Source organism: Narcine bancroftii, chromosome 5 (assembly GCF_036971445.1).
Source record: "Narcine bancroftii isolate sNarBan1 chromosome 5, sNarBan1.hap1, whole genome shotgun sequence".
Taxonomy (NCBI): Eukaryota; Metazoa; Chordata; class Chondrichthyes; order Torpediniformes; family Narcinidae; genus Narcine; species Narcine bancroftii.
The window spans coordinates 140,322,585-140,345,982 of record NC_091473.1 but is presented as its reverse complement, the minus strand read 5'-3'; the positions used below and the strand labels follow the sequence as shown (position 1 = coordinate 140,345,982).

The 23,398-nt window shown below is 44.3% G+C and overlaps 1 protein-coding gene across 3 annotated transcripts in view; it reads left to right on the top strand.

The window, feature by feature from the left end:
* The window catches only part of glmna (glomulin, FKBP associated protein a), a 70,331-nt gene that overhangs the window by 10,075 nt on the left and 36,858 nt on the right, over positions 1-23,398 (top strand). For all 3 annotated transcript variants that reach the window (XM_069939227.1, XM_069939226.1, XM_069939228.1), the window contains exons 5-9: positions 9,001-9,120; positions 9,694-9,802; positions 12,574-12,820; positions 12,922-13,024; positions 13,783-13,973. In XM_069939227.1, the coding sequence (XP_069795328.1) occupies positions 9,001-9,120; positions 9,694-9,802; positions 12,574-12,820; positions 12,922-13,024; positions 13,783-13,973 (770 nt within the window). The remainder of the gene's footprint in view (positions 1-9,000; positions 9,121-9,693; positions 9,803-12,573; positions 12,821-12,921; positions 13,025-13,782; positions 13,974-23,398) is intronic.

Genomic DNA, 23,398 nt, shown 5'->3' with positions numbered 1-23,398 from the left:
ATGTTGAGGATGGAGCGGACACAACGCTGGTGGAAGCGTTCTAGGAGCCGTAGGTGGTGCCGGTAGAGGACCCATGATTCGGAGCCGAACAGGAGTGTGGGTATGACAACGGCTCTGTATACGCTTATCTTTGTGAGGTTTTTCAGTTGGTTGTTTTTCCAGACTCTTTTGTGTAGTCTTCCAAAGGCGCTATTTGCCTTGGCGAGTCTGTTGTCTATCTCATTGTCGATCCTTGCATCTGATGAAATGGTGCAGCCGAGATAGGTAAACTGGTTGACCGTTTTGAGTTTTGTGTGCCCGATGGAGATGTGGGGGGGCTGGTAGTCATGGTGGGGAGCTGGCTGATGGAGGACCTCAGTTTTCTTCAGGCTGACTTCCAGGCCAAACATTTTGGCAGTTTCCGCAAAGCAGGACGTCAAGCGCTGAAGAGCTGGCTCTGAATGGGCAACTAAAGCGGCATCATCTGCAAAGAGTAGTTCACGGACAAGTTTCTCTTGTGTCTTGGTGTGAGCTTGCAGGCGCCTCAGATTGAAGAGACTGCCATCCGTGCGGTACCGGATGTAAACAGCGTCTTCATTGTTGGGGTCTTTCATGGCTTGGTTCAGCATCATGCTGAAGAAGATTGAAAAGAGGGTTGGTGCGAGAACACAGCCTTGCTTCACGCCATTGTTAATGGAGAAGGGTTCAGAGAGCTCATTGCTGTATCTGACCCGACCTTGTTGGTTTTCGTGCAGTTGGATAATCATGTTGAGGAACTTTGGGGGACATCCGATGCGCTCTAGTATTTGCCAAAGCCCTTTCCTGCTCACGGTGTCGAAGGCTTTGGTGAGGTCAACAAAGGTGATGTAGAGTCCTTTGTTTTGTTCTCTACACTTTTCTTGGAGCTGTCTGAGGGCAAAGACCATGTCAGTGGTTCCTCTGTTAGCGCGAAAGCCGCACTGTGATTCTGGGAGAATATTCTCAGCGACACTAGGTATTATTCTATTTAGTAGAATCCTAGCGAAGATTTTGCCTGCAATGGAGAGCAACGTGATTCCCCTGTAGTTTGAGCAGTCTGATTTCTCGCCTTTGTTTTTGTACAGGGTGATGATGGTGGCATCACGAAGATCCTGAGGCAGTTTACCTTGGTCCCAACAAAGCTTGAAAAACTCATGCAGTTTGGCATGCAGAGTTTTGCCGCCAGCCTTCCAGACTTCTGGGGGGATTCCATCCATACCTGCTGCTTTACCACTTTTCAGTTGTTCGATTGCCTTATATGTCTCATCCAGGGTGGGAACCTCATCCAGCTCTAGCCTTAGGGGCTGTTGAGGGAGCTGGAGCAGGGCGGAATCTTGGACTGAGCGGTTGGTACTGAAAAGAGATTGGAAGTGTTCTGACCATCGGTTGAGGATGGAGATCTTGTCGCTGAGGAGGACTTTGCCGTCTGAGCTGCGCAGCGGGCTTTGGACTTGGGGTGAGGGGCCGTACACAGCCTTTAGAGCCTCGTAGAAACCCCTGAAGTCGCCAATGTCCGCGCTGAGCTGTGTTCGTTTGGCGAGGCTAGTCCACCACTCATTTTGGATCTCCCGGAGTTTGCGCTGAAGATGGCTGCATGCGCGACGGAGGGCTTGTTTCTTCTCTGGACAGGACGGCTTTGTAAGGTGAGCCTGGTGGGCAGCTCGCTTCTTTGCCAGCAGCTCCTGGATTTCTAGGCTGTTTTTGTCAAACCAGTCCTTGTTTTTCCTGGAGGAGAAGCCCAGTACCTCTTCAGTGGATTGCAGTATGGTAGTCTTCAACTGATCCCAGAGGGTTTCAGGGGACGGGTCCGTGAGGCGGGTTGCAACGTCGAGCTTTGCTTTGAGGTTTGCCTGGAAGTTTCCTCTCACTTCGTTTGACTGCAAGTTTTCCAACATTGAACCTCTTTCTGGGGGCTTTACTGTTCCTGGACTTTGGCTTGGTGAAGGTTGAGCTTGCAGCGAACCAGCCGGTGGTCAGTGTGGCATTCCGCGCTAGGCATGACCCTGGTGTGGAGCACATCTTGTTTGTCACTTTCTCGCACCAGGATGTAGTCCAGGAGGTGCCAGTGTTTGGATCGGGGATGCATCCAGGTGGTCTTAAGGCTGTCCCTCTGCTGAAAAAGGGTGTGTTTGTAATGACAAGCCGCTGTTCTGCGCAGAGCTCCAACAGGAGGCGCCCATTGTCGTTGCACTTGCCGACGCCATGCTTGCCCAGGATTCCTGGCCAGGTTTCTGAGTCTTTGCCGACACGAGCGTTGAAGTCGCCCGGATGACAACCTTGTCGGCTGTAGGGGTACGTTGGATGAGGTTGCGCAGGTCGGTGTAGAACTTGTTCTTTTCTGCTGGTTCCGCCTGGAGGGTTGGAGCATAGACACTGATGAGGGTGATGTGACGCTTGTTTTGAAGTGGGAGTCGCATGGACATGATTTGGTTCCGAGAGGCCTGTCGGAAGGTTTTCGAGTTTGGAGGCAATGAAGCTCTTGACCATGAAGCCTACACCAGATAGGCGTCGTTCATCCGAAGGCTTGCCAGACCAGTAGAGTGTGTAGCCCGCGCCGCGTTCTTGGAAGCTGCCTACATCTGCCAGGCGGACTTCACTTAGAGCGGCTATGTCGATGTCAAGTCTGAGGAGTTCATGTGCAATGAGGGCAGACCGACGTTCAGGTCGATGGCTGTCAGTCTTATCTAGCATGGTTCTGATGTTCCAGCATGCTAGCTTGAGTTTGTGAGCATCTTTTGAGGGGAGGACGTGGAGGGGGAGGACGTGGAGGGGGGAGGACGTGGAGGGGGAGGACGTGGAGGGGGAGGACGTGGAGGGGGAGGACGTGGAGGGGGAGGACGTGGAGGGGGAGGACGTGGAGGGGGAAGGACGTGGAGGGGGAGGACGTTGGAGGGGAGACGTGGAGGGGGAGGACGTGGAGGGGAGAGGACGTGGAGGGGGAGGACGTGGAGGGAGAGGACGTGGAGGGGGGAGGACGTGGAGGGGGAGGACGTGGAGGGGGAGGACGTGGAGGGGGGAGGACGTGGAGGGGAGAGACGTGGAGGGGGAGGACGTGGAGGGGGAGGACGTGGAGGGGGAGGACGTGGAGGGGGAGGACGTGGAGGGGGAGGACGTGGAGGGGGAGGACGTGGAGGGGGAGGACGTGGAGGGGAGGACGTGGAGGGGGAGGACGTGAGGGGGAGGACGTGGAGGGGGAGGACGTGGAGGTGGAGGACGTGGAGGGGGAGGACGTGGAGGGGGAGGACGTGGAGGGGGAGGACGTGGAGGGGGAGGACGTGAGGGGAGGACGTGGAGGGGAGGACGTGGAGGGGGAGGACGTGGAGGGGAGGACGTGAGGTGGAGACGTGGAGGGGGAGGACGTGTGAGGGGGGGAGGACGTGGAGGGGGAGGACGTGGAGGGGGAGGACGTGGAGGGGTGAGGACGTGGAGGGGGAGGACGTGGAGGGGGAGGACGTGGAGGGGGAGGACGTGGAGGGGGAGGACGTGGAGGGGGAGGACGTGGACCTGTCCTCGGGCCCTGCGCAAAGGAGCTTTTAGGTGGAGTGCAGTGCCGCGCAGTACTGGCCCCACCCTTTACACCCATGGTTATATATAGAGTACTGTTGGGGAAACTACATTTTTGTATGTATTTTAGTTTTATAACATTTTTTCTTTTTATTATTGTATGTGGGCTCCTATGTGATCCAGGTATGGCTGCCAGATCTTTACAAAAGTGTCATATTTGTTCTTGTATGTAATCTCTTCCATAGCTATAAGTAGAGGGGAGTTGGACTTCCAAGTGATCACAATACGTTTTTTGGCTACTGCCGGTACTTTTTTTATAAATGAGATTTGCTATTTGTCAATTTGTTGCTTATCTCCATCTCTTCTCTTAAGAATGATCTAAAATGGAGAAAAGAGAAGGTCCCATTGGCCTCTCCATATTTATGTTTTAATTGTTCAAAGGACATGAGTTCCTTCCATGTAACAGGCCTTAGTATATCTTCTGCCTTTGTCATACCATGAATTTAATATTCTATTGCCTATGTTCAAAGGAAATAACACATTTTTACACAATGGTGCTTTTATTCATATCCCTTCTTTTTTCCCTATATATATTAAGTTCTAATCATATGTGCTAAAATGGGGTTATCTGTCTTTTTTTGTGATTTGACACTCCATTTATAGATAAATTCCTTTGCTTCCCCCTCCTCCATTGAGTACATTCCCATTTTTTAAATACTGTCGAAACATTTCACTTTTAAGAGACATTTCCAACGTATAAATTTCCCCTTTAAGAAAACACACACACACATCCCTAGCTCTGATGGTGACGTTGACAATAGTACCCGAAAAGCCATGAATTCTTCCGAAGAAGAAAATGAAACCCTCCCTTTAGCGCCATCTTTTAAAACCACTCCTCTCCTGTCGGCATCTGCCCCCGCCCCCACCCCGCCCCCCGCCCCCCCCCCACCAGTGTTCCCACCTTGCTACTTTCCTTACCACTTTTCTATCTTTTCAGAGCTCTCCATATGAACCACAATGGATTTTCTTCTATCGGTAAAAACAAAGACAGTTCAATACTACTAAATATAAGTAAAAAGATATGTCTTACAGTTAGTCCCATTTTGAAATGGTCTTTTCAGTCCTTTCAGCTGATTACTTCTATCTTTTCATAACTTTCTTAAAAATTCTTCTACTTTATTTTTGAAAATCATTTACTTTCTGAGACATCCAACCTTCAACGTTGCTGGGTAAATCATTGAGTATTTAAAGTTTTTAGATCACAGTTGTCTCTTTACCTCGTCAAATTCCTTTCTTTGTTTGACCAAAGCAGGTCTAAAGTCCTGGAAAAACATTACTTTTGCATTGTCCACCACTAATGGGCCATTATTATTTTTTGAATATTCGTATGCTATTCCCAAAATTGCGTCTCTCTCCCAGTAACTTAAAAGTCTTACCAGGACTGGTCGTGGTTGCTGTTTCCCAGTTCTTCTGGGTCCGAGGGTCCAATTTTCAGCTTTGCATTTAACTTGCTTTATCTCAGCATTTGTGGTGTCCATGTTCCAAAGAAACTCACTGTGACTTTTCCCTATATTCCTTCTTTTAGTCCAATAATTCTTACATTGTTACGTCTGCTGAAATTTTCCATATGATCGATCTTGTCCATCAATCCTTTTTTGTGTCCCATGTTTTTGCTTTTTATTCCAGTGGTTTGTCCATTTTCAAACATCCTATTAGTAAATTTCAATTGGACCACCTCATAATAATTTTGAAAATTTTGGAGTTGCAAACCTCCCAATTTATATTTCCAAGTTCATTTTTGTAAAGATCCTTCCATAAAAAATTCCTCACCAAAGCATTTAAATCCTTAAAAATCTTTTGAGGAAACTTACAAGGAATAGAATGAAATAAATACTGAGTTCGAGGAAAAATGTTATATCCATCGATTCGAATCATGTTTAAGTTTAGACAATCATGGTAAATAATTCATATATGACTATAATTACCATCTACCTTAACACCTAAATACTTAATCTGAACTGACCATTTAAATTTCACAATATGCTTACAAGAATAATCCGTTTCAGCCAATGACATAACCTCACTCTTTTTCCAAGATTTTATAACCTGATATTTCATCATACTGTTCCAATCTGTCATGTAGACACTTCAAAGAATTCTGAAGTTCTGTTTAATATATCAAAACATCATCTGCAAATAAATTAATTTTAAATTCATCAGATTTCACCTTAATACCTTTACTATTACTATCTTGTCTAATCATCTGAGCCAAAGGTTCAATTACTAATGCAGTAGAGCTGGTGACAAAAGACAGCCTTGTCTAGTTGATCTAGTCAACGTAAAAGGTAAAGATAACTGTCCATTTGTCACAACTCTAGCTGTAGGACTTCTATATAAAACCTTAATCCAACCAATAAAAATTGGGCCAAACTTAAATTTCTCTAAAACTTTAAATTAAAAAAAAAACTCACTCTATCAAAGGCCTTTTCTGCATCCAATGAAATAACCATTGGTAGGTTGAATCCCTCCTGAGAAATATTAATCAAAGAAATCAACTTCACAATATTATCTGCCAAATAATGATTTTTAATAAAACCCACCTGATCTAAATGAATTAAATCTGGTAAATATTTAGCCAATATATTAGCTAGAACCTTCATTACAACTTTATAATCAACATTCAGTAACAAAATTGGTCTGTTAAGACCCAGCTTTCAATGGGTCCCTATCTTCTTAAGAATAACTCTAATAGTTGCTTGAGAAAAAGAGTCCAGAAAAGAATGAACCTCTATCGCCTGTTTCAATTCTTCCATCAATAATGGAATTAATAATTCCTGAAATTTTTAATAAAATTCAGAAGTAAAACCATCATCCCCTGGAGACTTCCCATTTGGCATGGATCGAAATGCGTCTATTACTTTTTTAGCAGTAAAATGAGCATCCAAATCTTCAACATCCTTAGCACTCAAAAAAAAGTTAAATCCAGATCAGATTTAAAAAAATTCAACTTTAACTTCATCCTCCACTGCTTCAGAGGTATATAATTTTTCATAAAATTCTCTAAGCACACAATTAATCACCTGAGGTTTATATGTAATCATTTATTGTTCTTGAGTCTTGGTCGGTTTTTAACTGCCAAGCTAAAACTTTATGAGCTCTTTCCCCTAACTTCTCAAACTTAAGTTTGTAAGGAATTATATCATAATTTCATATTAGTTAAATGTATTTTCTTAACCTCCATTGAATTCTGCTGTAAATATTTATATCTCTCTCCTTCACTAATTTAGTTACATCAGCTACATATTGTTTCTTAATTTTAGCTGTAAAACTAATAATTTGTCCCCTCAAATATGCTTTTAAAGCATCCATAAAACAAATTTACTGTTAACTAAATCCATTTTCAAAAACAACGGTATTTGATCTCTTATAAAATTACAGAATTCTACATTTTTCAACAACAAAGAATTAAATCTCAATTGATACGTATTATCAATTTTCTCTGAACCTGAACATGTTACTAATAACAAAGAATGAACAGACAAAATTCTACTCTTCAATACACGACCTTGCAATTGTGCTGATACTAAAAATAAGTCTATTCTAGAATAAGAATCATGTCGAAGACCACCTTACCACACATGATGGAACTCTTCTCCATGGCAACCACGCAAATAAAACTAAAAAATCTCAAAAAAGAAAAAACCCATATACAAAAAACAAAACAAAAAAAGAAAAATATAAAGTGGCCAATGAGTTTGGAAGGGTCAGCAGTCAAACCACCCACCCACCCACCCCCGATCAGAACAAAAAAATAATAGCCAACAAGTCATTTGATCTGCTTCCTCCAGATCTCCATTAACTTGATCATCATCGATAGCAATTTCAGCCAACTGCTGAGATTTCTTCTCTCGCACTCCATTCTTCTTTTCCTTCTGGATTGGTGCAGGCTGTTGAAAAAAAACTTTCCTGACTTTTCATCTGTTTATTATCTGGTAGAGAATTAGCAAATCTTAGAGCTTCAACAGCAATCACTAAAGAACTGTGATTGAAAGTCTCCATAAAAAACCTTATGGACAGTGGGATACCAGAAAGCAAATTTATATCCTTTCTTCCACAAAATGGCTTTGGCAGAATTAAATTCTTTACGTCGTTTAATAGCAACTTGACTCAAATCAGCATAAAAGAAAACTATTATTTTTAACTATCAGGGGACCTTGATTACTTCTCGCATTTTGAACTGCAACTCTTAAAATCAATTCTCTATCTTGATGGCATAAACATCTAATTAGGATAGAGCATGGAGCTTGACCTGGAAGAGGTTTCCTTCTTGTTGCTCTATGAGCTCTATCCAATTCCAAACCATTCAGAAAGTATTCTTTCCCCAAAACTTCAGGAATCTACCTGTAAAAATTGAACTGGATCTGGACCCTCAAAATCTTCCAGAAGACCAATAATCTTAACGTTATTCCTTCGACTTTATTTCTCCAATGCATCAATTTTCTTCAATAAATCATTCCTCTGAATTTCCCAACCAGTAAATGAATCCTCCATCTGATCCATCTTTTCTTTACATTGTTCCACATCATCCTTTCAGTCATGAAAATCTTCTTCAGTCTTCTTAAATTTGTCTTGTACCTTATCCACCAATTTCATACGCTTTGCCACATCCATCTTAATAGATGATATCTCTCCCTTCGTATCAATAAGTTGTTCCTCCATAGATGAAAAACATTGATCCATCTGACTTGCCAAATCCTCGATCTGTTTGGATATATCAATTTGACTTGCTGGGTCTGAATAATGAGGGTCAGATTTAAACCACTGATACCTGTTTTGATGGGCCTACCCTTGTATATTATAGTTTCTTCCTCCTCCGTACCTGGATAAATATCTTTTTCCTCCATTCCCCCTCCGACGTCGCCACCTTCCTCCTCCATTAATGCAGATGGCATTTCAGCCCGACTGCCAGTTCAGATACCCCCTCCCATCAGACCAGCATCACTGGGCTGAGAGAAGTTGGGTCTCCCCGCAGTTCGGGCCAAGTCGGGTCCCCCCCACAGTACAGCGCGCATGTGCGGTTGCTCTTCATAATCTGGAGAAGGACATCTTCAAGCTCCGGCACCATCTCCTGCGACACTGCTTGGAGTCGGCACCGGATTCATAGGTGTCTTACCCAGGGATTGCCGTTGCAGTCTTGGGTGAGCAGGAATAGACTCTGCAGACTTCATTTCAAAAATAGGCCCAAGTTCTTCTGTACTTGATAACTGTTTAGAAGTTATTTTTTTAACTGCTTGTGCTTTTATTTTCTTCATAGTTGCTTTCTATAATATATCAACTGTATATCCAATATTTTCTAAAAAGTTATAAAAACTTTAAAAGTTGGGTTTTTGATAGTTCTACTGGGGGAGGTGTCTTTCCATGTCTTCTCCCTGCACCATCATGCCATGCCCCCTGCCATTCTATTTTATGTTTCTTCTTGCTGCATTTAATATCTTACAGGACTTTGTCATCTGCATGGGCTGGAATCTTGTTGGTCCTGTTGTCAACTGCACTTTGAGAGATGAACAACTGCTAGAGGATGGGGAAATATGCTCGAAAATACTCGACTGTGTGGTGGAGGTATGGTAGCGTAGACAGAGGAATATCTATAAATCAGTTAAAAGTTTTATGCATCTATTGTACATTTTGAGAAAGAAGAATCTTTCCATGCTCAGCACTGATGATGTGATAGATAATATCGTCAATTTTGGGAACTTGCTCTGCATTCATTGGCATTTGTACTTTTGACAGTAACAACATCTAACTTCATAAAGTACTTTTTTTTAAACTACAAAGCACTTTTGGTTGACTTGTAATCTAGGAATTGACATGTACAAATTAAAGTTATTTTTTTAATAAGCTTTAACTTTTTCATAGATCTAGCTATGCACTCATATAAATGTGAATTTCTGTCTTGGAGATAGTGTGGGTGAGGTGGTCTATGATGTTCTATTCAGATTTAGTTTCCAGTTCACTCTTGTAAGGTAGGAGTGATGGCATGTCAGATAACACTGTGTCAATGCACTTATTATGAACATAATAAATATAATATTTTTTGAAAGTGAAAATGCCACTTTATCTCATTTTTGGTCAGATTAGTTTCTTACAAAATGATAGAAATTTGCTTCCTAAAGATGTGCTCCTTTCTTGCAGAAAAGTAACCCAAAGGAACTTTTATTGGGTTTACTTGAACAGATTGAGGAGGCCATTGGAAATAAAATATCTAAAACCATCTTACTTCTCCTGCAGCCACTTCAGACAGGTAATGCTTACTTTACTAAAGGCTAATGCAATAAAACCCGATATCGGGCACCTATGAGGATTAGTAGATGCCGAATAAGTGAGCGTTCCAGTTGCTTGAGATTGTGTTACCTGATTGGCAAATTAACGGTGAGGTGTGCCAAACTTATTTTCTTTTTAAAACAGTTTTATTAATTTGATAAAGAAATATTACATGTATATATTGTTTAGATATTAATTTCATAGTTTTATATAATGCAATACAGAATGAGTCACATGTCATTCTACATTGTCACATAATTCTCAAAAAAAGTGAAATATTATGAGAATTTCACCTTGTATTTTAATATTGAGATAGACATTGTGATTATCTAAATAGTTATAAAAAAACAAAAATAAGGACAAAAGAAAAAAGAAAAAAAAAACCGTACTAATCTAACCCCTCCCACGAAACTCAGTCATCAGCAAATAAATTGTAAAGAATTGAGTATCGGCCGAATAAGTGAATTTTCTGGTTGCTTGAGGTTGCGTGTTGCCTGACTGCCAAAATTTTAAACTTCTGTATTTTTACCTATTTATTTTCCACAATTCTTTTTGCCTGTGGCCTGAATAACAGGGCTTTTACTGTACCTAGTTTACTCAATGTACTTTAAGAGTGTTAATTTATATATTAACTCCTATTTTGAAAATAAAATTTATTTCAGTAGCTTTAGAAATCTGTTGTTTTTAATAGATGTTATAATTACAAATGAAACATACAGTGTGACTGTCAAGAAACTATGATATTAGAAAGTGTATCGGGTCGGTTGAATTTATTTCTTAAAAGTCTAACTTACTTTTATTAGATTTATTCTCTGTGTTGGCCTGAATTTTGCAACCAGCAACAACATTTCCGACCTCCCCACCAATATCAAAGAAAGTTAACCAAAAACATTCAGCAATCCCTTTGTGCCATTCTGTTCCCTCTTCTGACAACATTTGTTGCCAGATCAGATTTTCAGATTTATTGTCAGAGTACCTATATGACATCACATACAACCCTGAGATTCCTTTTTCCTGTGGGCCTGGCAGAATTACCACTAATTGGTAGGGCAAAGAAAATGAACTGCACACAGCATGAACGTGTAAACAATCAAAAGAAGTGTAAACAGATAACGAACATAAACAAACTGTGCAAAACAGGGAGAGCAAAGATAATCAATAAAGTGCACAAGTAAAATTAGTCCCTGATTGAGTTTGTCTGATGAGGGAGGGGGAGCAGCTGTTCCTGAACCTGGTGGTGCGAGTCTTGTGGCTCCTATACCTCTTTCCTGATGGCAGCAGCGAGAACAGAGCGTGTGCTGGGTGCTGTGGGTCTTTGATGATTGCTGCTGCCCTCTGATGGCAGTGTTCCCTGTACTCAGTAGTGGGGAGGGTTTTGCCTGTGATGTCCACTATCTTTTGGAGGGCTTTACACTCAGAGATTTTGGTGTCCCCATACCAGACCGTGATGCAGCCGGTCACCACACTTTCCACCACACGTCGGTGTTTCTGATGTCATACCAAACCTCTGCAAACTCCTGAAGAATTAGAGGCGCTGACATGCCTTCTTCATGATGCCTAATGATGTGTTGGTCCAGGAAAGATCCTCTGAGATAATGACTCCCAAGAACCTAAATGTGGTTCATTAGTTCAGAGATGCCTGGAATCTGGCAAAAATAATACCATTATCGTTGGTTAGTGAGTTATTATATTGAATTCTCATCATCAGCTAGAATGTAAATAGGAAGGTTCTTAACCTTTTTTTTAAATAATTTTACAGTGTGAAGAATACAAGATTGGAACAGACTAAAGAGTTCATTAATGTGCACAGTAAATGTGTTAATCTACAGCCCAATTATTCAGGAATCCCAGTGACACCTGTGTCACATGGTGATATTTTCCATTCTCTCTTTATTCCTGCTTGGTTCGGTTTCTTGTGCCTCCTTCAAAATCATCAGGCCCCCATTTCCTGTGGTTTTGTTTCCTGGCTTCCTTGAAACTCACTGGTGCCCTGATTCCCTTATTATTTTTGAATTCAGACATCCAGCCCACTTGTCTGCGCTGCCCAATTTACACCCAATTAACCTACACTCCATGGTATGTTTCAAATGGTAGGAGGAAACTGGAGCCCCCAGGGAAAACCCATGCAGACACTGGAAGAACGTGCACACTCATTACAGACAGTGCAGGATTCGAACCTCGTTCCCGATTGCTGGCTCTGTAAAGGCGTGGCACTAACCATGCCGCCCCTATGCCTTTGAAACCTAACGGGATCACTGAAAAATGTATTGTACTACTGGGAACATTAAAAAATGTGAATTAAAATGTGTTGAGATATGAGAACAACATCCTAGCAGTTCATAAAATCTGCCAATCCTGTATCACCCAAATTATGGTTGTACTGGATTAACAGAATTTTATTATGTAATGGTTTGACACTGTGATACCTTTTGCAGCAGGGACTATTTTTGAATTATGTTTGTGGTTTCAGGAAAAAATGCAGTACCTTCAAAACATTAGAACCTGGAAAGAACAAGGAAAGAATGGCTGCAGCATTTGTGTTTATGTATTTAATTAGAAGTACCCGACTGATTTATAATGTTCTCATGATGAATGTTGGCAGTTTCATTACAGTATTCCTGAATTATGAGATCTTAGTGGAGATCTATATTTGTTTTCCTTATGCTAAATTGCATCTATCTTTTTCTAGTTGTAAGGGGGATATTAAACTTGAACTATTTTTTGACTATAATGGTAAACTTCTTTTCACAGTGTTATTAAAAATGAAACACAAAAAGACATATTCAGTAGGATTGTCTCTTTCAACCATTCAAAGCCAACTTTCCAAGTTACCTGTACCTATTGATGACAAGCAACGCAGACAGGATGTACATGAACTTTGCAAGTGTTACATGGCTGTTAGCTCTTTTGTTAAACCATTTGTGGATGAAGTGACTCAAACCGCAAATTCCAAGAGAAGTCCTTCCTGTAATGAGCTAAAGGAGGAACTTCTGAAATTGTAGGTACTTAGTTTTCATTTGAATGATCTATGTTTCAATTGAGCTGTAGTCTGGAAAATTAATGTATGTAGCCTAACTAGTATTTTTGTAATTGGTGTAGCTGTATGAAAAGTTTGGAATACCCACTACTCCCAGCACAGTTGCAGCCATTAACCAAGGAAACTGAAGACAATTCATTAAGAGTCTTTGCTGCTAAAGTTGTAGTAAGTTTAATTTGTTCACTCTCTTTCAACTATAGTCTTGTTGCTCACTTTGCTTCTTTGCATAATTATTTTTATTTTTACCTAAATATTACATAAATGAGAAATGTCACGAACAGTAATTGTGAAAGTAAATATTTGCATTTTATATTCAATTGGATTTTATGTGTACCTTGTGTCAAATTTCTTTAAATCAATTTTGATGTTTATACCCCAAAAAACAAGTTTGCAGTGCTGAGAACTTTGGAGGTGATAGATGACTTAATATTTTGACACAAAGATGAAGAAAAAAAAACCATACAACCAGTATTCCTGGTATACTTGCAAGCAAACACATGATACAGTTTGGAAAATGAGTGAATATTGAATCTCATTGATGTGATCAGACAAATAATGTCTTGAGCCTGATTTGCAAGCAAACTTTTGGAGGTGATTGTGATTGATTTCTGTCTCCAAAGTGGAGATTTCCAGAAATAAATAGACTGCAAGAAAGGGAGAAAAATGTGTTTTGCATTTTTAATCTGACCTAAAATAAGGGAGAAGGATTGAAGGAAGAAAGAAAGGGAAAGGATAACCAATTTTTTTTACAGAAAAATTTCTGAAGATATACCAAAATTAATAAATTATGTAGCATAATTTATATTTTAATTGCATAATGATGTAGAGGAATCAGTTCCTGAAACTTAGACCAAACATTTTCACTTGTCAATTCATGTAGAGAATTTTATTTACATTGAAATGAGTCGCATCATCTCTTGCAGGCTTTCTTGGTGGCAATTGGTGAATCACTTCCTGTGTTGATCGTTCATCAGTTGTTACAGTCCAGAAAGAAACTGCAGGAAGTTGATCCTCTGAAAGAAGATACAAAATACCCGACCAATTCACTGGCAAGCTTGGCATATATTTTATTTGTTCAGCATATTGGTATTGATCGATTTCCAGCTGTCTACAGGTAAGTGAAAATAAGGGTCCATTATTTAGAGCTATATACTTGAGAACCAGTGGAATATTTTGAACTTCAGAATCGTAGTGCCTGTTGTTGATTACAATTTATGGAGTTCTGTCAAAATTAATATAATTGTTGCAATCTTAAGCTCCTCTCTGGAAGAAACTCCAGCTTCGCAATATCATCTGCTTGAAAATTCTCTTCTGTTAACATTTCCTTAGTTGGTCAACTTGTGTGATTCTTCGATAAATATGTGGTGTGATAGATAGTACGGATTCTATCACCAATGTGTATATGTATATATTGTGGTATAAGATGACGGCAGGTCTTCAAGGGCTGGTGCTAGCCAGACCCAGATCATTCTGGACTGGTTGGCCTACATGTGATACGCTCCAGTCTTTTAGTTCATAAAAGCCTTGGTTTAGATCCACAAGCCTTTGATTCTTTTGGCGTGCACTAGAATTTTATTAACTAGAAAGTTTTCAAGGGATGGAGCGTATGCAGCGACAGGAACGCCTCAACATCGACCTGCAGTTGGCTACAGCTTCGAATGACTTTAAGCACTGGGTGAGGTGTTTCAAAGCTTACCTACAGGTCTCTGACCCTGCCGTGGAGGAGGATGACCATCAAGTACTAGTATTGATGTCTATGGTGTTCCTGAGAGTCTATGGGACAATCCAAGATGCAGCCATTTATGCCGCAGCCATGAAGGTGTTGAAAGGATTCTATGAGCGACCGGTAAACAGGGTCTACGCCCGGTACAAACTAGCGACCAGGAGGCAACTGCCCAGTGAGTCCTGTAGAGCTTATAGCCAAGCACTTAGGGCACTGGGCAGAGCTTGTACATGCTCAGACAGAACTGCTGCTGAGACTACCGACGATCTCATTCGGGAAACTTATGTGGCTAGGGTCCAATCGAATGAGGTGAGGCAGTGTCTGCTAGAGCACGGGGAGAAAACCTAGAGGACGTGATCCGGATCACAGATACGCTATGAAGTGAGTAGGATGCTCTCCCTCAATCCTACTACCCCATGGCCCACCGACAGCCTGTCGGCCGCTGCTACACTGCCTTATGCGACCCTGAAGTGCTACTTCTGCGGGAGGGATAAGCACAGCAGGTCCCAGTGTCCGGCGAGGAATGCCAGGTGCCAGAAGTGCCTTAAAAATGTTAACTTTGCTGTAGTCTGTTGCTCCAAAATGGCCACCGTCAAACACAGCGCCTCGTGTGAGGCCCAACCGTCACCCTCCCATTCAAACATCTTTTCTTCAGAGGTCTTGTCCAATGAGAGCGAGGGCTCCATCGCGAGGCAGCACCAGACGTCACGGGGCAGAAGCCGAGCATGGAAGGTGCAGCCCACCCTCGCCGTGATGACGTTGGCCTGCTTGGACCTCCCACATGGAGCAACGACCACCCAGGCCCAAGCCCTGACTTCGATGACCGACGCTGCCAACCAGGTACCCATTGCCACTGCCGATGCTGCCGAGCAGGGACCCACGGCCGCCGAGCAGGGACCCACGGCCGCCGAGCAGGGACCCACGGCCGCCGAGCAGGGACCCACGGCCGCCGAGCAGGGACCCACGGCCGCCGAGCAGGGACCCACGGCCGCCGAGCAGGGACCCACGGCCGCCGAGCAGGGACCCACGGCCGCCGAGCAGGGACCCACGGCCGCCGAGCAGGGACCCACGGCCGCCGAGCAGGGACCCACGGCCGCCGAGCAGGGACCCACGGCCGCCGAGCAGGGACCCACGGCCGCCGAGCAGGGACCCACGGCCGCCGAGCAGGGGCCCACGGCCGCCGAGCAGGGGCCCACGGCCGCCGAGCAGGGGCCCACGGCCGCCGAGCAGGGACCCACGGCCGCCGAGCAGGGACCCACGGCCGCCGAGCAGGGACCCACGGCCGCCGAGCAGGGACCCACGGCCGCCGAGCAGGGACCCACGGCCGCCGAGCAGGGACCCACGGCCGCCGAGCAGGGACCCACGGCCGCCGAGCAGGGACCCACGGCCGCCGAGCAGGGACCCACGGCCGCCGAGCAGGGACCCACGGCCGCCGAGCAGGGTCCCACGGCCGTCGCTACCGACACTGCTGACCTGGTACCCACTGATGCTACTGACCCGATACCCACCACCGGTACCTCCCACGACTGCCTGCCTGACCGCCCCACCACCGCCGACTGCAAGCAGCGACCCCCAGCATTTACTGTTGGCTGGCCGACACCCCTAGCAGGCTGCAGGCAGCAGCCCCAGCTCCACGATGCTGACAGCTCCAGCCTGACTGCTTCTGTGACGTCACCACGCACACGTAGTGCACTTCAGGCCCGACGCTGCGTGACGTCATTACGTAAGACTCCACTGTTCCCAGCACAGGTCGCTGCATCAGTGACCCTGGACCAGGATTGCCTCCATCCCCATACAAAAGCAATGGAACTAATTAAAGTGCATGGACACCATACCAATTGCTTATTTGACTCTGGGTGAACCAAAGGTTTTATCCGTCCAGACCTGGCCCACTGTTGCAGACAGGTCATTCTCCTCACTGACCAGAAGATTTAATTGGCGACCAGATCACACTCGACTGGGGTAAAGGGGTATTGCATGGTGACCCTGAAAGTCCAAGGCATCGCATTTACCGATTTTAAACTATTAGTCCTTCCCCCAACTGTGCACACCCGTATTCCTGGGACTGGATTTTCAGTACCAGTTCCGAACTGTTTCCCTGCACTATGGGGGGCCCCACGCCCCACTCTCTGTCTGTAACTACTCCACTTCGGAGGCCTCCTCCCAGCGACTGCCCACACCACCGGCCCCCATGCCCCAGCGCCCCACTTGTAGCCTCTCCAACCTCCAGGTTGCTCATCCAGCATTCTTCACAAATCTCACCCCTGGCTGGAAACCAGTGGCCACCAAAAGCCGGCAGTATAGTTAAGAAGACAGAAAATTAATCAGAAGTGAGGTGCGCAGACTGCTGGAGGAGGGCATTATCGAACCCAGCTCGTCCCTGGAGGGCCCAAGTGATGGTGGTTAAAAACGGGGAGAAGCCGGAGATGGTGGTTGACTACAGCCAGACAGTCAACCGCTTCACACTTCTGGATGCGTACCCCCTCCCACGGATCATGGATGTGGTGAATCAGATCGCCCAATACTGTGTGTTCTCCACCATTGACTTACGTTCAGCCTATCACCAGCTCCTGATCCACCGAGAAGACCGACTTTTCACGGCCTTTGTAGTGAACGGGCAGCTGTATCAATTCCTCAGGATACCCTTTGGGGTCATGAATGGTGTCGCGGTTTTCCAGCGGGAAATGGACCAGATGGTAGACCAGAATGGGCTAACAGCTACTTTCTTGTATCTGGACAATGTTACAATCTGTGGCCATAACACGCAGGACCATGATGCCAACCTCGAAATTTTTTCAGACTGCGATTCGGCTGAACATAACCTACAATTTCTACAAGTATGTCTTCCAGACCACTTGGCTCGCAATTCTAGGTTGTGTGGTGGAGAACTGGGTGGTAATGCCAGACCCTGACCGCATGCGTCCCCTCGTGGACTTGAACCCACCCCCCACACCCAAAAGGCACTCAGACGCTGTCTGGGTTTCTTTTCGTACTATGCCCAATGGGTTCCAGACTATGCCGACAAGGCACAGCCACACATCAAGATCACCTCCTTCACCGTGTCAACCGAAGCCAAAGCAGTCTTCGACCGCATCAAATTGGACATCGCCGCTGCAACGCTGCATGCCATCGACGAGTCCATTCCATTCCAAGTAGAGAGCGATGCAGCTGCCACTTTGAGCCAGGCTAGCCGGCTGGTAGCCTTCTTCTCCAGGACCCTCCAGGGCCCTGAGAGCCGATACTCCTCTGTCGAGAAGGAGGCCCAGACCATAGTCGAAGCAGTACGTCGTTGGAGACACTACCTCACTGGCAGGCGTTTTACACTGCTGACTGACCAACGCGCAGTCTCGTTCATGTTTAGCAATACCCAGCAAGGTAAGATCAAGAACGACAACATCGCTAGGTGGAGAATCGAACACTCCACCTTCAATTATGACATACTGTACCGGCCTGGTAAACTTAACGACCCGCCAGATGCGCTCTCCAGGGGACTTGAACCAACATACAACTGGACAGGCTGCAGAGACTCCACGAGGAGCTCTGTCATCCAGGGGTCACTAGGTTCGCGCACTTTGTTAAGGCTCACAACCTGCCTTACACGGTCGAGGAGATTCGCTCCATGACCCGAGCCTGCCCGGTGTGCGGTGAGTGTAAGCCCCACTTCTTCGTCCAGAGATCACCCACGTCATCAAAGCCACCCGACCCTTTGAACACCAAAGCGTGGACTTCAAGGGGCCCCTACCATTGACCAACCATAACACCTACATTCTTACAGTGATCGACGAGTATTCTCGCTTCCCGTTCACTCTGCCCTGCTTGGACACGACCGCCTCCTCAGTCGTAGAAGCCTTGCACAGCATCTTCGCCATCTTCTGGTACCCCAGTTACATCCACAGTGACCGGGGGTCCTCGTTTATGAGCGCCGAGCTGCGGCAGTACTTCCACCCATTTTTTTTTTGCATCATTGATTTAGCGAGGGGTGATTTACAATATTGAGTTAACCGAACAACCAACAACACATTTAACTTCTTGCGAGGTTGCATACAAAAGGAGTGTATACTAAGTGGCTGGATTTTTTGGAGCAGTGATATCCAGAGGAATTTTAGGATACCAATTCACTTTCTCTGAAAGTGGAAATGCAAATAGATAGGATGGTTAAAAAAAAGGCAAATGGCATGTTTGCCTTCAGTGTGGAAATTTTTTTTATAGAGAATGTTAGGTCCTGGGGAGGTGGTGCAAGCAGATATAATAGCATCATTTAAGAAGCATTTCAATAGGTAAGTGAGCAGGAAGGGAATGGAGGGATGCAGTCCAAGTGCAGGCAGATGGGATTTGTTTAGATTGGCATCATAGTTGACGTAGACATGGTGGAGTAAAGGGCCTCGTCCGGTACTGTTAAAGAAAGACTGCAGATTCTGGGGTTGTGTGCAATACACAAATATGCTGGGAAAATTCAGCAGGCCACGCAGCATCCATAAGGGTACCAACGTTTCGGGCCTGGACCCTTCATCAAGCATAAGAAAAAACAGGTAGGCACCTGAATAAAAAGATGAGGGTTTCCGATGCTATACTGTTAATGTACTAATTAAGACGCGCTCCCCCCCCCACCAAGATCTTTTTTATATTTTAATCAAGCACCCTCTCTTTTAAACACCATCAGGCACAAGCCTTCCCTGTCTAAGCTTTCCTCATGAGGCCAGGGCCCATTCAAGGTCATTATCTTAGAAGTCTTGTCTGAACAGGTTCCAACACATTGTCATGTTATTTCGTGAAGGATATTAATGATAGACGTTGCTGTCTTATTTCAGTTGATTTCTCATCAATGCCTATATAACTGGGCCATAACCTATATATTTTAGTATTTAATTCCCCAAGCAGTGAACAGCAACATACTCTCATAATTACTTGCTGTATCTGCATATTAGCCTTTTGCAACTCGTGCATTGAGATACCCAGAACGCTTCACACATCTGAAATCCTGTTATTTAGATAAAATGCTGCTTTTTTAAAATTTTTAACGGAACATAGAATATTACAGCACAGTATAGGTTCTTTGTACCATGATGTTGTGCTGACCTATATAATCCTGCTCAACAATCTGAATCTTCCATACCTCTATTTTGCTTGCATCCATGTGCTTGTCTAAGAGTACCAGGCTTAACCACCACCCCTGTCAATGCATTCCGGGAACCCATTACTCTGTGTATATTTAAAAAAAACTTGCCCCTTGCATCTCCCCCTAAACTTTCCTCCATCACCTTTTGCTGCTGGTATTTGCTGCTATTGCCCTGGGAAAAAGGTGATGGCTGTCCACCCTATCCCATATTCTTGTAGGCTTCAATTAAGTCACTACTCATCCTTTGTTCCAAAGAGTAAAGCCCTAGCTTGGTTAACCTTGCCTCATTAGACACATTTTCCAACCCTGGTAAATCTCCTCTCCACCCTCCAAAGCTTCCCCATCCTTCCTGCAATGAGGCACCAGAATTTAACACAATATCCAAGTGAGGACTGACCAGAGTTTTAGAGAGTTGCAACATTACCTCATGACTCTTGAACTCAATCCTCCAACTAATGAAGGCCAGCATACCATAAGCCTTTATTATACTATCAACCTTGAGAGATCTGTGGATTTGGATCCCAAGGTCCCTCTGTCCTTCTACACTGTTAAGAATCCCACCATTAACTATATACTCTACCTTCAATTTTGACCTTTCAAAAAAAGCATCACTTCACACTTACCGGGATTGAACTCCATCTGCTACTTTACCACTCAACTCTGCAACCTGTCCATAACCTACAATGTTGTACATGATCCATAACTCTTCCAACCTTCGTGTCATCTGCTAATATACTGACCCATCCCTCTACTTCTTCATCCATGTCATTCATAAAAATCACAACAATTAGAGGTCCCAGAGCACATCTCTAGAGAAATCCACTTGTCATTTACCTCCAGGCAAAATTGACTCCATCTACTACTGCCCTCTGTTTCTGTGGGCAAACCAATTCTGAAACAACACGGCCAAGGTTCCATGGATCCCATGCCTCATGACTTTCTGAATGAGTCTACCATGGGGGACCTTGTCAAATGCCTGACTAAAATGCATATGCACACATCTACCACCCTACCCTCATCAGTTTCTTTTGTTACTTCCTCAAAACACTCAATTAGGCTCATGAAGCACAATCTGCTCCTCACAGAACCATGCTGACTATCCCCGAGAAAACTATTCTTTAAATGTTTGTGAGTCCTCTTCAATAGTTTGCCCACCACTGAAATAAGACTCACTGCTCTATAACTTCCCAGGATTCTCCCTATTACCCTTTTTAAACAAGAATATTACATTTTCCATTCTTCAATCGTCCAATATTTTCCCCCCCCCCACCCCCCCCCCCCCTGCCCCCGGTAGCCCAGGAAGACAAAATTCATTGCCAATGCCCCAGCAATCTCTTCTCTAGTTTTCTGTAGTAACTTGGGGTATATCTCATCCGATCCTAGGAACCTATCAGTCCAAATGTTTTTAAGAAGATCCAGTTATTCCTCTTTCTTAACCTCAATGTGCTCCAGCACACAAGGTTATTCTATACTGACCTCACATGGACTAAGGTCCCTCTGGTATTCATTTAGGACCTTCTCTTCCTCCGGGCACATGTTGCCTCTTTTATCCTTAAGCGGCCATACCTTAATTCTCATTATACGTTCTTCATGTATGCATAGAATGCCTTTGGATTTTCTTTAATCTTACTTGCCAAGGCCTTCTTGGGTCCCCTTCTAGCTCTTCTAAATTCTTTTTTAAGTTCCTTCCTGCCTACAATTTAATTCTCATTAATCCTTCCTGTCTTTTGCTGCGTAAATCTTGTGCATGCTTCATTCTTCCTCTTAACTAGTTGTCAATAGACAATAACTGCAGGGGTAGGCCATTTGGCCCTTTGAATCAGCGGTGTCATTCACTGTGATCATGGGTGATCATCCACAATTATTACCCTGTTCCAGCCTTCTCCCCATATCCCTATCTTTAAGAGCTCTAACACTTTCTTGAAAGAGAATTGGCTTCCAATGCCTTCTGAGACACCATTCCATCTGTTTTGTCAGCCACATTTCCCTTTATCCTACCATCTTCTAATGAGTTAAACCTATCCAGAACCCCATGCAACTGGTCACTAAACATTCTCCACATTACTTCTGTACTTTTCCCTGAGAACATCTGTTCTCAATTTACTCTCCCCAGTTCAAATCATAATTAACCCTTCCCTAATTATTCACTTCTCCATTTTGTCTACACCTCTGCTTGTCCACAGTTATTGCTAACGTTAGAGAGTTGTGGTCACTTTCACCGAAGTGCTCCCCCACTGAGAAATCTGTCACTTGACTGGGTTCATTATCCAGTACTAGATCCAGAATAGTCTCTCATCTAGTTTGCTTGACCACATACTATGTCAGGAATCCTTGAACACACCTGACAAATTCTTCCCCCATCTTTTCCCCCCTTGCAGAAAAGGAGGTGCCAGACAAAATTTAGGAAGTTGAAATCTCATACAGCAATAACCCTGTTATATCTGCACCATTCAAAAATCTGCCTACTTATTTGCTCCTCAGTATCCCAAGGGCTATTAGGGGGCCTTTAGACTATTCCCAATGGAGTGATCGCTCCCTTCCTGTTTTGACAATCCCTCCACTACTACTCCTGATTAGTAATACTACTGCCCTGCCCCCACTCCTTCACCTCCCTTCTGCCCCCACTCCTTCACCTCCCTTCTGCCCCCACTCCTTCACCTCCCTTCTGCCCCCACTCCTTCACCTCCCTTCTACCCCTTTTAAAGCAACTAAGTCCTGGTACCTGCATCAGTCAAGTCTTTGAAATGGCCATGACATTGTAATTCTATGTACTGATTGATAGAACATAACAGTCCAAAAACAGCTTCTTCAAGTTTAAAACATCCCTAATAGCTCTAGCAAACCTCTCCATCAGGCTATTGGTTCCCTTCCAGTTCAGGTGTAACCCATTCTTTTTATGTGGATCGTATCTTCCCCTGAGAGATCTCAATGATCTAGAAACCTAAAACCCTGCCCCCCTGCACTAATATTCAGCCACATATTCATCTGCCATCTCATCCTTTTTTTGCTCTCACTGACGTGTGGCATTGGCAGCAATTCTGAGATTAGTACCCTTGAGGTCATCAGAACCTCATCCCTTTAACTACCTATGTTGTTGATACAAATATGTCCTGCTAAGGACATATGTCCTTTTTTTCACAATGCCATGGACCTGATCTAAGATTTCCTTGACCCTGGCACCCGTGAGGCAGCAAACTATCCCGGTGTCTTTTTCATGTCCATGGAATCTGCTCTATACCCCTCGAACTATTGAATCCTCAACCACTGCTCTCTCTTCTCCCTCTTTCCCTTCTGAGCTACATGCCCAGGCTCAGTGCTAGATCTGTTCACTGGCTTTGCCCTGGTAGGTTGTCCCTCCATCAGTATCTAAAGCAGGATACTAATTGAGAGGAACAGCCGCAGGGATACCCTGCACTACCTGCCTGCTTGCCTTACCTTTCCATCATCCAAAAGTCCACACCTCCCTGCCTCCTGCAATTTTGGTGTGACTACCTCCCATCTATGAACTCCTCATTCTCCCATACTAGCTGAAGGTCATTGAGCTGCAGGTCCAGTTCCCTAACATAATCAGCAAGAAGCTGCATCTCAATGCATTTCGTGCAGAAGTAGCTATCAGGGAGATGGCATTTCTTGACAAAATAGAAAATGTCATATTTTCTCATCCTCTATTTATTAGATTTTTGTCCATGTACCTAATTAA